General features: G+C 42.6%; 1 protein-coding gene across 7 annotated transcripts in view; it reads right to left on the reverse strand.

Annotated features, from left to right (window-relative positions):
• The window catches only part of TRPM3 (transient receptor potential cation channel subfamily M member 3), a 1,922,641-nt gene that overhangs the window by 221,363 nt on the left and 1,686,298 nt on the right, over positions 1 to 14,980 (reverse strand). For all 7 annotated transcript variants that reach the window (XM_069625801.1, XM_069625800.1, XM_069625799.1 and 4 more), the window contains one exon: positions 7,627 to 7,767. In XM_069625801.1, coding sequence (XP_069481902.1) covers positions 7,627 to 7,767 — 141 coding nt within the window. The remainder of the gene's footprint in view (positions 1 to 7,626; positions 7,768 to 14,980) is intronic.

Consider the following 14,980-nt stretch of genomic DNA (forward strand, 5'->3'; position numbering starts at 1 on the left):
ATATGTAATGGATGTGATCGCACAAAATAACTCTGAATTCAAATAATCAAACCAACTCACGAAGATGGCAAAGTACTGTTTTATTAACAATTATCTAAAACAGGGAGTTTACAATGAACATCAACGGACGTACGCTCAAGTTCTCTCACCGATCTTCACACAAATCATAGATTTTATATCAAAAATACATCAGAGGTGACGTCATACTACGTGGCAATAATGAAAAACCTACCAAGGGTCAGGATTGGATTAGGGGGAACATCTAAGTATATTTTCTATAGGATCTAGGATTGCGATTGGCTGCCCACTGCCAGGTGGACTACATATGCCTACCTCTAAAACATGTAATCTTCAGAAACTTTAGATACACAGTTTCTCATTGGTTTTCAAACTATAAGGTCCTTTGTTATATGTACAACTACAATTGGTTGGCACGCTTGTGCCAGGTCTGGAACATTTGGTTCACTTAGCAGCACGTAAGTCCAGACCCAGGTGCAAGGAGATGGGGCATGACACTACCTCCAAGCCCAATTAGACCAGCTTCTCTCATCGCTCATGCCTTCTGCCATGATGATTGTCTCTGAACTTGGCCTTGCAAAAGTATCCTTGTCTTTAAAGTACATGGGAGTGAGAGCACTCACTATCATGTTCTGGGACTTCATGTCCGAACTATATTTTCATCCTTAGCTCACATGACAAGAGACCACGATTTGGTCAATTTTTAAGTTTTAAATGCTTTAAATGAATTAAACTTGGCACTCTTGATGTTCTTTCTTTGCACCTTAACAAGGGATGATTCATTCTTTGCACGTTCACTCCTTTGCAGAATAGATAGCTGACCTTGGCTGCTTCAGTCTTGACACCAGGCCAGACAAACTCACCATGCAGCTTCATGATTCAGCTTATTATTGCTGCGACACAGTTTTCCCTTCCCGCTTCATGGGTCCTGGCTTACTAAATTCATGATACTGATGTCCAGCTTCTATACTATGGCGGCTTCGCCTGTATTCTATTCATTACGTATAGCCAGCTTCTATGATGATTTAGTCTACTTCCGTTTCAGCATATGTACAATTATTGAACGGTTTATTTTCTGCAGCACTTTGTGCACGTGTAATCTCCTTTTTCACATTTAAAAGTTCACTTGATTCTTTACTTCGTCATTAGTCTCTTCAGGATCTATACATCTTCTTCAGCCAGTATCTCGGGACGTTCTACATACTCTTTTGTGACATCACTGGTTTCTTTTCTCTGCTCATTCCTATATTCATTCAGGGAGTTCCTCCCTCAAGTTGTCCTTCCTTTGGGGATACATTCGGTCGGGTTGTCTCAATGGGTATCTTTTCTCCAACACACGCTGTAGTATTGGCACAGCTGCAGGTGTCAAACACAACACGATCTTGGGTCTCCAACCTATGGGCAGTAGGGGGGCTGGGTTTCCTGCAGAAGATGCAGCAGCTCTACAAGATGGTAATTTGCTCTGTGAAAGACCATGGAAAACAATGGTCTGTTTTTGTTCATGGCATCATGGTCATGTATGGTTCATGACCCTGCTGATATTGGATAACCATGAATAAACATGGATAGAAATGAACATCTAGATGATTTGTAATGTTTTGTTATCGCTTGTTTATTTTCCAGGTGGTTTATCAACCAATTATGGTTTAAAATTAAATCCATATGACCATCAACAGCAGTATTTTCCCCAGAACAGCTGGTTCCATGAACTAGTGAATTGCTATAGCCATCACCCCCACATTCAGCGGTGTACAGGGCTGGTTACCGACTAGCAGCCCGATCCAAGGAGGCAAGGGCTCAGGGCTGTGACTGGCTCTGTACTCCCCCAAACATGGGGGTGCTGACTATTTACACCCTCAACCTCCCTCTGTAGTGCAAATTGTGTAACAGGAGGTGGGCTTGTGCATATTGTGCATGCCCAATCTCCTGCAAAAAAACAAAATAAATATGGCAACTGTCATAGGAAATAGAAGAGGGCCCAAGTCCCTCTTCTACTGCCAGGGGAGAGGGGACAGAACACAATCAGGGCGGGCCAGGTTTAGGAGATCCCAAATCCAGAAGGTAAGTTGGATGGGGGTTCGGTGGGGGAGGGTGGGCACAGTGTGACATGTTGCTGGGATCGAGGCGGCACTCAGGGAAGGGGCACGGTTGGCTGTGAGAATGAGGGTGGGCACTAGCAAATTCCAACTGATCGGCTAAGCACCCTTCTCCAGGTGTGAATAAAACAATCACACCTACTGCAGCATTTGCTTAATCATCAAATAAAGAACCTCCCTTTGAGACAATTATTTGGTGGAAAAGCAGACGCCTTGTAAAAACATGGAAAACAGACATTATCTGACAGACCAAGCTTTCCTGCTAGGTAACGATTGTCTGTTTAGTGAACGCCCACACCTTCAAAGGAACACAAAAATATCAGGATGCCCTTCATGAAATGTATAGTGAAAAGATATCATCAGTGAAATACTGAGCGTATTTATTAATTCCAGTGGGAATAAAAACATAACTCGCTGGAATTGTGAAAATGATTGCGGGTGTGTGAATAGGCTCAGTCCCCTGGAACAGAATGTGCAGCTCTCTCTCCTGGTAGCAGAGGCCCCCACTCTGCCCTGCATTGCAAAAGAAATATGCAACCTGCTCACTTTTTACACTCTACTAAAACATGTATTTAGACTTACCAGATGTTTAGTGGATGGAGGGAAAGGGGGCTCATTTGGGTTAGGCTGAGATTAATTTGAATTTGTGTTCAGAGTTTGTGTTCCTTTGTGGGGTGCTGAAATATGGTAACTTGCATTTTATTACTAAGAGGACTAGACATTCTCCTCCCAAATATTTACACCACTCCTCTTAGTAATAATCCATGAAATAAAAGAGATGAGTGAAATCAAAGCACCATGTTCATGGATCAGGATTGGGCCTCATTCCGGGGTTGGAGTTAGCCATGGTGCTATTAGCACCATGGCTACCCCCTTACCGCATACCTGGTCGGGGTTCCCTGAATGGGGATTTACCGGGTCATTCCAACCTTGGAGAACCCGGGATTTCCCCATTCAGGGAAGCCATCTCCATTCGAGCCCCCATAGGGTTCAATGGGAATGGGGAGGGAGTTAACAACGGGCCCGTTGTTAGCTCCCTGGTCCTTTAGCGGCTCCCGCTAAAGGGACTTCGTAATGCGGCGGTAAGGGGTTAACGGCACCGGCATCCTTACCGGCGCCGTTAACCCCTTACCGCCAACCTCGGAATGAGGCCCATTGATTACAAGGAAAGCTCTATTTCACATAACCTGTGTAACATGAAAAGAGACCATGGCCTTAGTGACTGTGTTTCACAGATATACTATGGACAGAAATACCACGGACAAACTTTCAGAGTTTGAGCTAGGATGAGCATGTTTATATATGGACAACTCTGTTTATCCATGATATCACAGATTATTATCTGTAATAATTACCTATTGATATGTGATATGTGATATGTCATTTAGAATGGTAAGACATTACACGGTTGAAATAGGTAACCACGCCACAAGTCCCAAAATGACAAGCAGCAGCCTAATTCCCCCACTTGAAAACCAGTAACTATATTTCTTATCTGACATTGATTGTGCCTAACAACTAAATGAAGTCATAAACTAATATTGGTTCCCAGCGGGGGTGTGGCTTCAACCTTCCCGGCCAATGTGGTAGCTCAGAACGGGGGCTTTACCAAATGGATCACGCTGGTTAAACCAGCCCAGATAATGGTTTCTTCATCTGCAGCAGAAGGTGTCAGGGGGGTGGAGGCCCTACTTCCCTGGATGGCACCGGAAATATGCGTGTTCCACCATGTTTCACCCAGAAGAGGTCTACCACATGACACCTTATGTATATAAAGGAGGGACTAGTTTCCTGAGACATGAAACTGCTTTGTTCTAGGGAGGTGGGAAAAGTTCCCCAGAAGGTCTAACAAGTGCCTTTCGATGTCGTAGGCAGTGAGCTTCTGAACTGTAATAAAAGGCACAATCCTGGAAGGTGGGATGGGTTAGTGGTTTGGGAATGGGTTAATGCTAAGATGCTGTGCGTTTGCTCTGCAAGAGGAACTGCAATAAACTGTTTTACTCTTTGCATTCCCCGAAATTACAACTGTCTTTTTCTGGCATTCACTAGCTGATGGAAGGCAATGTGTGTATTAATTTTAGTATGTTTCAGCAGGACACAAAACACACACAGCCAGTTTAAGGACAATCCCTAATAGGGTCCTTTAGTGACTTGAAATTGAACCATAACCTCAATTTGGCTTTCCAGAATCCACTGTTAGAATGACAACTCATACCATTGGGAGTCATTACGACCCTGGCGGTAGGGGGTTAACAGGGCAGGTAGAGCTGCCAGCCCCATTAACCCCTACCACCTCATTACGAGGTCTCCTCGCAGGACCTGCTAAGGACGCCTGGTTTTACCAGGCATTCTTAGTGGGTCCCACAAGCAGACCAGCATGCTAACAACGGGCCCGTTGTTAGCATGCTCCCCATTTCCATTGAGCCCTATGGGGGTTCGAATGGGGATGGGTTCCTGGAATGGGGAAATACTGGGCCCTTCAAGGTTGGAATGGCCCGGTATTTCCCCATTCCAGGAACCCGGTACCCGGAATGGGGGTAGCCATGCCGCAAACAGCGGCATGGCTACCTCCAGGGTCGTAATGACCCCCATTGTGTGGCGCATGCGAGAAAGTCCCACGCTTGGTGGCCATGGCAGTGGTCAGTCACATGATCACTGTAGATTTTCCTGCGTTGCAGATATCAACTGCTATATTTTGGTCTGTGTCATTAAAAGGGCACCCCAATATAACGCCCCCTAACATACAATCCCACCCCACAATTTTGGGGACAAGACAGAGGCTGATTTAGGAATCAATATTATATTTTTTTTAAATAAAATCAATGGAACAATGGTCGTGGACAATGGAAGTCACCCCAATGCTACACAATCAAAGTCAGCTTGTCCACAAAAACGAAATATAACCTGCCTGCATACATTTCACTATTTCTCTCTCTCTCCCACACACACCCACCCACGCACGCACACACACACATCCATTTACATAGTCAAATCCATGTATGTTTAATTCTGAATAGCAATAGGCATTGTAGCCAAATTTCTGCTGCTTGTGGATCACGGTATCAAAATGTTCTTGATTTCAAAACATTTTTAAATCACCCATAAATCACACAACAAATTATTGAAAGAAGTTTGCTTTGCCCAATAACACCAGCTAGTACTGTCATCAGAGCACTTTTCAGATACATCACATTTTCCATGTCAATATGGTGCTCAGGGGTGTTAGTATGTGTTTACACTGAGTTCTGTCAAATTTCTGCAGATTGTAGGTTATGGGTGCAGTGTGCACAGAATTTCAGTTCACCCACCCAACCTGTGAGAATGGTTTTAGGATTTGATTAAGTGGGTGTAAGTGCCCCTCCCCTTTCACGTAATAAATAGAGTCCCACTGTGCAGCTTTTTGAATTAGGGGTATATGGCTTTTACTTTATCATTTTCAATGGGGGTAGAAATGACACAATTAAACTTCCTTTAATTTCCCAATCCTTATTATATAGCTATGGCCTTCACAGAACTCTCATTATCAAGTAAGTCTTCATCAGGTATTTCTGTGAAAGTGCTTTGGGTACAATTTAATAAGATTATAATTCACAAAGGGCTGCACACAGGCTGCATATAAATGCCATTTACATTGCACTGTGCACACAGCTTGGAAAATTTATTTTTGATTTAGATTATTTTTTTAATTTTACATGATAATAAGTGCATTAGATGCAGGAACCATTAAGTGTCCAGTACTGCCAAAGCTAAACAAAGAAACAAGACTAACTACAAGGAACACCCATGCTTGCAGTAGAGAACAGTTGCTGTGCAATTTAGCAGTGCTTATTGTATCTACAACAGAAGGATACAAGGATCAGTCACAACGTCTAGACTTCAAACATGTTCGTGCACTTTGCACCCAGATCCCCATCCATATTCACAGATTGCTAGAGTTCTACAAATAAAATATAGCGAGTATAGGAGTAAGTGAGACTTACTCTATGAAAAAGCTGTAACTTTGACTAAAAGAACTGACGTGGAGGACTGTATGGGCGGGCAATGACCTGCTGCCAATGCTTAAAGGCAAGTGAAGCGAATACCTTTATTGAGGACTGGCAGCACCTTATTCAGCCAGCACAACCTCCCAGGCCAGTCATTATTGCCATTATCACCCCGGTGAAGTTTTTGTTTTGGGTGGATTGGGTTTGCACAAAGGAAGATGGATGTCCAGTAAACAGAAAAGAGACCTTGTTTGGGGGACAACAAGTGCCTTTCAGTTTCCTCGAAGGAACACAGGGAAAAAGAGGACATTGGCCGCGGTTGTGGGGGTGCACACATAGATGTGATGGGACTTCAAGTGCATTTTCTTTATTTTGGGAGCCATAAGAACGGGTAGGGGGACAATAGGGATTTGGGGAGCTGGAGAGCAACGAATACTATGAATTCATCAAAGGACTTTCAAGTGATGCAAAACAGGATTTAAGACTATACTATTGCCGAATGATTGGGTGAAATGTATACACAAATGCATAACTTGAACATGTTTAACTTACTAAAGGACCAGCAGGGTCTTGTTGGGGATTTGTGTATCTACCAAGGGGGAATGTGAAATAGGAAGCAGTGACTTTACTTATAATTAGGCTTCTGGTTTTATGGTATTTACTTTTCTGCCATTTCCATCTGTATTTTGTCCATATTTATTTTTTGGCCTTTTTTTCTTTATTCATCAACATTTATTTTTTGTCACGTAAAAAGATTATTTGCAGTCAATATTTTTCTGCATTTGTTTTAATGAAAAATGCATTAAAGCACACATGCAGCCATAAAGGAAAAAATGGCTAGCTCCATTATTTCCATACTGACAAACGGTTGCTTCTGTGACTGCTGCTGCCTTCAGATATATGCTGTCAGCAATTTGAAGAATTTTAATGCTATTTTTATTCAACTTTTACACACTCCATACTGCCAATCTGCAATGCGATTGCGATGTACGAGTGACATCATAGTGAACCAGACAGAAAGACCTGTTTTTTTTTTGCTTTCATTTTTTATAAATAATTACAGACAGAAAACCGATTGATTTCCGTCTGTATTTATGTTTAAAAATCAGTAAAAACGGAAAACTGGAAGCCTTACTTATAATAACAACATTTTAAAGTCGTTTTAGAAACTTCTGTGAACTTATGCTGTGACTGAACATTCTCGGTGCAAACGCTGGATGTGAGGTTTGCTGGCGTACATAAATGTGTGGCGTAAGAAGGGATGTGTAATGGATAAAATAGAAGCTTTTATTATATTTTTGAAACACACCTGGAGAATATAATTTTTATTTAATTCAGGTGAATGCTAGTTTAATTGAAAATAAAATCACATTGAAGAGGCAAGCCTTGCGATGTTGATTGATTACTTGTGGGCGCTGTTGCAGTCATTGGTGTTTTAGGTGGATGACGAGACTCATGGCATGAACAAACCTTCAGACAATCAACTTTAACATTTTTTGATGCCCATCCTTTAGAGTTTAAAAACTTACAGTGTAAAACCAGAATTTTACAATGGGGGCATTGTAAAACTCATAGATCTTTCGGCCGAGAGGGATCAGCCGGTGCCTGGTGTGAACATCGTCGTCGTCTTTCTTTCTCGAAGATTCCCCATTCACTCGGGTTAACATTGCCTAATAAAAAAACACAGAGAGGTCTTTAGTTTTGCCCCTGCGGGTCAGGAAATTCTGATAACATTTGGAACGATGCCTCAGATATGCTCATGATAAGAAATGGCAACCGGCGCGCCACTGGCCTGCTTTGGCATCATTCATCCAAGGTCTTGATGCTAATCACAAAGACATTGGGCCTCATTACGGGTCTGGCGGTAACAGTAATGATTTACCAGCGTCTGACATCCTGGTATCACCAGGGGATTACAACCCCGGCAGTCTGGGAAGTCGGGCGCCAGCAAATGGTAAGGCCCCATTCCGATATGGGAATGGGTAACACAGAAGCACCGGCACCATTAATAACGCTGTCAGACCTTCCATGAAAACTCTGTGGGTGTGTGCCATTCCGCCCGGCAGGTCTGACCTGCTGGACGTGATGGCACCCCCTTGCACAGTTGTAGTATGCCGGTCCAGAAACAACGGTACCGGTAAGCTTACCGGCACCGTTGATTCCGGAACCACATAGTTGTAATGAGGCCCATTGTTTTTCTTTAACTACTTCAGTACACGCTGTTAACTTATTTGGTAAGAATTGTCCAACATTTCATGCTACGCCACCCCAAACAACGGTCTTTCCAAAAATCTACTGCTCTCTGTCAACTAAATGACCCACATCGAAGAAAAGACTAAACACTTGGCTAGACCCAGAACTATTTAATAGACAGAAGATGTTTTTTCTTCTCTGAATCCCTGTAATTTACTTTTCATTCACAACTGTTTCGGAGGTACAATTAGAAGAAACAGCGCAGTTATGTTTTGAAAACCCTCACAAGTTGTGTGAATTGATATGAAATCAGTAAAATAGTATGGAAAAAAGCTCCTGCTGACTTTAGTGTAACAAAAGAACAGGAACTTTGTCAAAATATAAGTCCCACTTATCCATTAGCTCTTCACATTCACAGCTAGGTTCTGGTGTCAGTAGGAACTGAAAATGATTGCCTCGTCCACATCATTATGTGATTTCCCTGTAATTGTACATATTTAAAACACTATATATGTATTATCATGAACCCCTTCATTGCCAATCTCCCACACGTTTCACACTAACATTGTAGAAGTGTGTCAAAAGATGTAGCACCTCCTCAATAACACTGAACAACCAATAATGTAAACAACTTGTGTAGCTATACCTCATTCTAACATTTGTAAGCCTTACACACAATGCCACCGGCTTGTAAGATATTTGCATGCAATAGTCCTCTCGGGCATTGCTTCCCAGGAGATATGTTGATCCATGCCATGCCGCAGCAGAGGGACCCATTCCACGCTGTATCGGAGGGACACATGCCGCGCTGCAGTGTGTGTTCGTTTTGTTATTTATATAGCACTACGAACCATCAGCCATCTGAGCGCTGCTTATTTCCTACGGTATGTGGTGCTCATTTATCGACCTCAGAACGATGAAAGGCTGAGTGTGGCCCTGCCGGGATTCGAACCTGTGATAGCTGGCTCTGCACTGATGTCAAAGGAGCACTCTACTCGCTGTTCTATCTGACCAGCTGGATAGACCCATGCCACCGCAGCAGAGGGACCCATGCCACACCGCAGTGGAGGGGAGCAGTTTGTTGCCATTTCCGAGAATGAGCACACAGTCATCAACACATTTAGAGATATTAACAAAAGAACATTTAGCGAATTGGGTTGGCCAAATGTCACATGGTACTTTATGATGTGCCTTTATGTTCCCAGCCCCTCAAAGTTTCTTCTCATTTAATGGTGGATTCAAGGTGCTTTGCTATATACTTGAGTTTGCCGGAACACCAGCATATAGCCAATCATGTAATTTTAGTACAACCTTAACAAAAGTCTCACAATTCATTCATGTTGATTTTTAGGAGGGGCACAGATACATTATAAAGTACTTAAGTGTTAGTTTACAGACGGATTTAGGAAAAAAACATCCTTGGTTAAACTAAACTTGCGCCATTAGGTGTGTGTAGATTCAATGCCCGACTTGATTGATATATTGATAATAAACGATTTGGATAGAAAAGTGGCCTTCTTGTACATCTTTTGAAATAAATTAAAAGTAAAATATCAGCAAAACTCTTTATCCTGTTTTTTAAAAGTACAAAGGCAGAAAGGCAGAATTTTCCAAAGATGAAAGGCCACGCCTCCGGAATTCTTGTCTATTTTAAATTCTTTTACACAAAGCGCCAAGATGGATGTTACTGTGGCGCTCCCGGGAGCCCTTGATGTCTCCGAGAGCGAGGGAGCAGCAAAAACATGGCAACTCAAAAGGATTTCATGTTGACACAGTATTTTTCTGAAGACAGTCACTAGGAATAGTATAAGGGTTGCTAGTTGTACCCGGGAGTTGCCATGCAACATGATGTTTATTTCATAGTGTGTTCATTGTGGAGTCTCTCTGGTACCTAGCATGCCATGAGCTGCTAGGCTCTCTCACCGGGTGACCTATGGGGACTGCATGATGAACTATAATCGCAATCCTTTCTCAAGACGTGGTGGTGGTCCGCGAAGGTTGCACAAGACTTACCAATGTCCCCAGCCCAGCACTCTTAAGCACTTACCAAAAATCCCTCTTTCTAATCTGTTTAAAAAAGGTTTTAGTGATGGTCAAGTCCTCATATCAGAGCCTCTGCTTGTAACAATGAATGCATCCCTCGTCGCACTCTCTCGCTCAGTTTCAAAATTGTACACAACAGCATTCACTGTGACTAAAACAACATTTTTTCCCGCTCTCAACAAGCACTATTAGCCCCCTCGTCCCGCGCAACTATTTGGTCAAACTTGCCAAGTATCTGAAACAGGAAAGCACATCTCACAAATGTGTTTACCAGAGACAAGAAGATGGACCGCCACATTAACACAGACTCCTGTTCTTTTCAGTTACTGTTCTGAGAAAATGTACTGTAAGTGTTTACTGTATAATAAACACCTGACACTACTCAAAGTTGCCGCAGTCACTGCGAAATTAGACTACAGTACACCCAAGTCATGCTCAAACCAACTCAATCAGGCATTGGCATATAGCGAAGGACCGAAAAGCTGTCTTTTGTTGTCTGGAAAAAAAAGAGACTGTATCTTATCTTAGAGGCTTGACTTTCACTGCAGAGGCTCCCTGTGACTAACCATATTAAACTATCTTTCCTCACTTCAAAAGACGACAAAATGCGGGGCCAACCTATCTCTACTTCAAAGTTGTCAAGTGCACCCTACGCATAGGGCATGGAGCTCCGCCAACCTCTTTCTAGCTCTGCCTAACGTTACACCTGCTCCCAAGGAAAGCGACACTTCACTGCCCAGGCTGTCACATTCTGCAAACGATGTCCAGGGACATTCGAGCAGTGGTCGAAGTGAGCGGGAACGGTTGGGAGCGGCGTTCCACTATTTTTTTTCTTTTTTTACTGTTAACAGTTCCACTACTTTTTGCTACCATTTTCACCATTCCGGAACTGTTCTTTCGGAAGTTGAAGCACACTCACCACTTTACCACCCCAATAGCAGTTACAGCTAAACTGGAATCGGTTTCAACTAAATTGGCTGTCAACCAGCATGGCAATGTGTTGGACATTACTGCCTTCCTGCCTACTCTATCGCCCTCTGGGGTCACAGTTCCTCTTCTTTTTTTGGAACACTTCTACCACTGCATTCGAACCATTTCACCACTCATCTTCTTGCAACACCAGCTCAAAAAGCTACATTCCAGCAAAATCACTTAAAAAGGTCAACATCAAAGGCCCCCACACTTTCGCTGTATAAATAAAATCAATCTAGTTATAAGACTGGATGTTACTGCTGTTTACTCAACACATATTAGGTTTATTTATGCATTATGTGCAGAATGATCAGTACAACAGGGACCAACATGCTTTGGATTATCTGAAACACCCATTGCACTATACCTACCTACTTAAAACGCCTCTATGTTGACCTTGGTCAAATCTAGCTCCACCCACCCCTTCTACAGGATATTCAATGCTGATGTTTTCGTAACTCGGTCAAAACACTGCTGGACAGGTCTTTCTGGATGTTCATATCTCCTGGCCTTTCCATCCAAACAGACCCAACTCCCTCTTCCTCTCCTTCTTTCAAAGACAAGAAGCATTTGCCACACCTAGAAAACCATTTCAAGGAGACAAATCTTAAGGCATGTGCTCCAAAACTATTCACATAAGATGCACATACTATCTAACAAGTATCGACTCAGCCATCAACTGCTCCAAGGATATTGTTTATGTTGTGAGACTCTGAATATAATTCATATCACCTCTAAACGTATCTTCATTTTCACCCAAGTTCTCTGGATCCTTCTATTTAATCACGGTGAACAATAATAGCAGCTGAACTGACACAGTGAACCAATGTTAACCCTTTCCCAAGGCAAAGTTGGAGAACGAACATCCTATTTAGATTTCTCCTTTCAGGATTTTCGTTGACATTGTATGCTCAGTGAAGCCAACAGGTACCAATACTACCATCATCAACAGCTCTCAAAATATCAGCACATTTTAACTCAATATCAGTAATCGATCTTTGGGTCAGATATATGGCCTGTCAATCTCTGGATATTGCAGATCTCGAAAAATCTCCTTGCCTACTCTCATAGTCTAGAAGATTTCATGAAGGTCAAGTGCAATTTCTAAGGTCCTCAAACTTTCTGGTGAGTATGGGGATGTTTGAAAGGTTTGAACTTCACTGCAAACAAGCTTTGTTTGCAGTAAAAGTCAAATACAAGTTTCACTGAGCGTAGTTGGCCTCTGGGTGGCAGCATTGTGCCAAATATGTAGTGTGCTTATGGTAAAATGCACCATTTTACAGAAAGCCCTAATAGATTTCTTTTGCCAGCCATCATCGTGAGGTGAGTGCATTTCTCTTAGGTTGAGTCGGTAAACTAAAGAACTCGACCTGCAGGTCTAGTTGGATTTTTAAGTATTTGCAAGGCCTTTATTGCAACCCACCACTTTCTACATTCTACCAATTAGGATTTAGCTCTGTATGCTTCCACTGACCTCAAACTTCTCTAATCAGAATGTGCATTCAGGATGAAATCTTTGAATGGTTCTCACTTTGAATAATGGTGAGATTCAGCTTAATCAGATGAAATCACCACGGTTTCCCCATCTTCTTCTGAATTTTGGCATGCGTCATGGATCAAGCCGTTCTCCTGTGCAATTTAACTGCTAAAAGATACCACTTGGCAATAATTTTGAGGTTTCAGGCTAACCTATTAATCAGTATGCTGATTAAATCCTGCTCACATTCATGTTTTTCTCAGCAACTGCTATCCTCTATCTAAAGTGAATGTTAATCTATTCACTTGCTCAAGATTTGCTCTCACACTTTTCTGCCCTTTCCTCTATAGCTGGAAAGCTCTTTCCCTAAATTCTAAAGCTCACATTGACTGGAATTCCAAATACTCTCACTGCCAATTACAATTACTCAAGAAAATTAAACCACTAACCACCAAATCAATTTCAGTACATTCCTTTGTGTTTTTTCAACTTGATTACTCAGCGAAAGTATTAATACGAGGAAATGTTTTCAGCAAGAGTGCTGTACACATCGATACAAGATGCCATCAACAGCATCAGGGAGCTGTGCAAGGCCATGCTGATATTCATGAACCCACAGTAAGTAGCATCTTATTAATTTAAAAGGTGCAGACAATCACAACAGTCATCTCCCTCGCCATTGCAAGAGATTCAATTCCCCCAACAACTCCAAGACCTGCCTGCCATCAAAGAAGGGTGATTCACATTCCAGTTTGTAGACCGCCACGAGATCCTAGACTGCCCCAAAGGCCTGTGACCAGAAACACATTGTGGTGATTTCTCCCCAGAAGCCACAGGCACAGTGCATGCAGAGACCCTGGCCAAGCCAGTAATAGCGCTCAACAGCAGATCGACTCAATACGGCAAAGTACCCATCACCTTAAGCCCCTGTCTAGCAACAACAAAAGCATTACTCAACCCTACAGACAGCAACAGCTTCTACCCAATTGAAGGCCTACCATGCAACCCCAAAATGCTGAATAAGGTAGCCACAATCCTGCTGCAGTCCTGCAGTGAATCCCACCACATCCTGACCATGTCCAAAGTTGGCTTCAGGAAATTCCCATGGAACAGAATCTGCTCCAATATTAGTCTGGAATGACCTTGAATTAGCAGACAGGGGATCACTGAGCAAGAACAACTTTGTAGGACTTCTCCATGGCATTGTATACTGCTGACCATTCCATCCGCCTCCATCACCTACACAATATGGCCATAGTGCCCCCACCCCGGCATGAGATGGTTCTTACAATTTCTGTCTAACTACAGACAGTGTCAGACTAGGAGGACTAGACTCTCCTAGTTACCTGGTAACCTTCAGATCCTCTAGAGGCTCCCCCCTTTCGCCCTTATGTTAACCCTCTCAAGTATCTGCTTGAGGACCATTACTAAGTTATATCTGCACATCACCGGACAACAAGACCTGTTCGCTCATGTAACGGATGGCCTCACAACCACTAATTAATGGGTGAATTGATCCAGAATAGAGAACCTTGTTCTTGGATGGAGAAGCCTCCTCAAAATAGGTGACATCATTTGCCTGCTCCTAACATTGACTTTGGAATGTTCGGATCAAAGCTAATTTAATGGAACCTTTGGGGAATGTGGGATGCGGATCAAATTAACACTTTTCTATATGAAATAGCTTAGAATGATCTTTCATTGTATTCTCATAGACAACTGTCCAATGGTGTTAGGTGCTCTGTTCAACTTCACTCTCTGGCGTTATTACCCAAATTGACCTTTTACAATTGACCTAATTATAGTGGTCCTAATTGACCTTCTGCACAATTGACCTTTATATTATTTTTGTTATTTTGTATATGTATTGGGTTGGTTTTGGATTATAAATAATATAAGGGGATTGGGTGGGGGATTCTGGGGGATTTTGGATTGGGTGGAGGGTTGCGGGGGGCTTCCCCCCTCATATATGGCCTAATTGACCTTCTAAATTAGGTAAATTCTCCCGAGGTCAATTCTCCCGAGGTCAATAGTGAAAAGGTCAATTATTATACAACCCTCTCCGGCAGTAGACAATGCTGTCCTGTCAGCGTACCAGATGAAAAGACTGCAGGTTGTCTAAGATGTGCCATTTTCAGTCTAAATAACTTCCAACCGGTTGCAAACCATCTGAGGTGGCTTCACATAAGTGGGAGGAT

This window comes from Ambystoma mexicanum, chromosome 6p, assembly GCF_040938575.1.
Source record: "Ambystoma mexicanum isolate Mex_15411 chromosome 6p, UKY_AmexF1_1, whole genome shotgun sequence".
In the NCBI taxonomy this organism is placed as follows: Eukaryota; Metazoa; Chordata; class Amphibia; order Caudata; family Ambystomatidae; genus Ambystoma; species Ambystoma mexicanum.